The 1,643-nt window shown below is 40.0% G+C and overlaps 1 protein-coding gene across 1 annotated transcript in view; it reads right to left on the bottom strand.

Moving 5' to 3' along the window:
* The window catches only part of LOC109518640 (oocyte zinc finger protein XlCOF20-like), a 14,398-nt gene extending 13,072 nt beyond the window's left edge, over positions 1-1,326 (bottom strand). Inside the window, exon 1 of the mRNA XM_019874649.1 lies at positions 886-1,326. Coding sequence (XP_019730208.1) covers positions 886-1,012 — 127 coding nt within the window. The 5' untranslated portion in view covers positions 1,013-1,326. The remainder of the gene's footprint in view (positions 1-885) is intronic.
* Between the last annotated feature and the right edge of the window lie 317 nt (positions 1,327-1,643).

Here is a 1,643-nt window from a genome sequence, read left to right as displayed (position 1 = left end):
AAATAAGTTATTTATCGAGTGGCTTTCAATGTTATTTAAAATAACATTGAAAGGCACTCGACTAAATGGAAATGTTATGACGTAAAGAATACAGAGAATAATTTTGTTTACATATTTATGAAAATAAAAAGTAAATTTACTTTTCTGAGAATGTTTAGGCCAGCAGAGAAGGCCTTGCTGGCCCTGAGGGTCCGGCACTGATGTCGCTGAACTTGTGGCTAAATAAAAAAAAGAAAAAAAAACTCCCAGTGGCAATGTAAATGAGACTTTCGGACCCGTAGTGGCTAAAGGAATCGCCTGACTGCTGTAAAAACTAATAATAGAAAGACTGAGAGCTGTGGAGGAAGAGCTGTGTGTTTCTTTCATTGATTGCTGCTAGGATATCAGATCTGTGTTCATCCAAACCATTTATCACACCAAGTGAGAATAAATATGAAAGATTATAAAATATTTGATTGATGTTTATTTGATTCCTATTCAGGGTGTTGTAATACAACATTCTTCAATGTTTGAAAAACGCTTATAATCACAATATAACACTTTACTTGTTAAAAATAAGCTTTTTGTCACATTTTCAGCGAGTGGTGTGCCGCGAGATTTTGTCAATGAAAGAAATGTGGCTTGGCTTGAAAAAGATTGAATAATACTGGCTTAGAAGGAGCATTGCACACAAACACAAAGAGAGAAAGAGAGAGAAAGAGATACTGTATACAAGAAAGACAGCATACGAATAAAGAGTTTATATTTATATATATATATATATCTGTGTGTGTGTGTGTGTGCGTGTGTGTGCGTGCGTGCGTGTGTGTCCTGCAAACAAGAAAGACAGCATATGAGGCTGTTAAAAAGAGGAGTAAACTAGTGTGACTAACATCGTGACCCAACCTGCTCTGTGAAGAACAATTCTTGGCCGTATCCTGCCAATGGCGTCCAGCAGTTGACGTTGTCCCTTGTGGTCCTCTTTTTCTTCACAAAGTTCCTCCTCGTACTCTGCTGTCCTTCTTGCCCACATGTTCACACGAAAATTACAACAACACTTGACGCTTACGATCTCTGTTGAGCGTTGTGTTGATCACAAGCGCCTCTATGTTAGCGGCAAGCAAGCTAGGCTAAGCTAAACTATGCCGAGCAACATCAACGTACATCGAGATGACTTTAATCGGACACGATGATTCAACGAAAGATTTTTCAGCCCAGCGAATTGATGGTGGACACCCCAAGTGGAGGTTTGAGCACGTCCATGAAAAATTCAGGAGAATTCGGTGAGGGGTGTCTACCCTCCTCGTGCGGTCAAACCAGCCACCACAGCGATTGTTAATCCCTGTACTCTGCTTTACAACATCTGCCGCCAGCGAGCGGGCGTTGGCCACCTTCAAAATAAAGTTCTACAACTCAGGCAGGTACGTCAGTGGTTTGGATTCAGAATAATGTTAGAAATGCTATACAGTATGAGATCTGAATTGATGTATTGTGTTTGGATACCCGGGGTGCTCCAGTGTCGTATAGACCTGGTCTGGTTTAGGGACAACTAAAAATCATTTGTTTAAGATTTTTTAAAAATCGTGCAAAATGGTCAAAACGTCAGATTTCAGAGACCTTTTATTTTGAAATGGGACATCAGATCTGAATGAGGGTAGTCTGGT

Source organism: Hippocampus comes, unplaced genomic scaffold (assembly GCF_001891065.2).
Source record: "Hippocampus comes isolate QL1 unplaced genomic scaffold, H_comes_QL1_v1.1 scaffold134, whole genome shotgun sequence".
NCBI lineage: Eukaryota > Metazoa > Chordata > Actinopteri > Syngnathiformes > Syngnathidae > Hippocampus > Hippocampus comes.
Note: the sequence above shows the minus strand (reverse complement) of the source record. Positions and strands in the feature narration are given on the sequence as shown.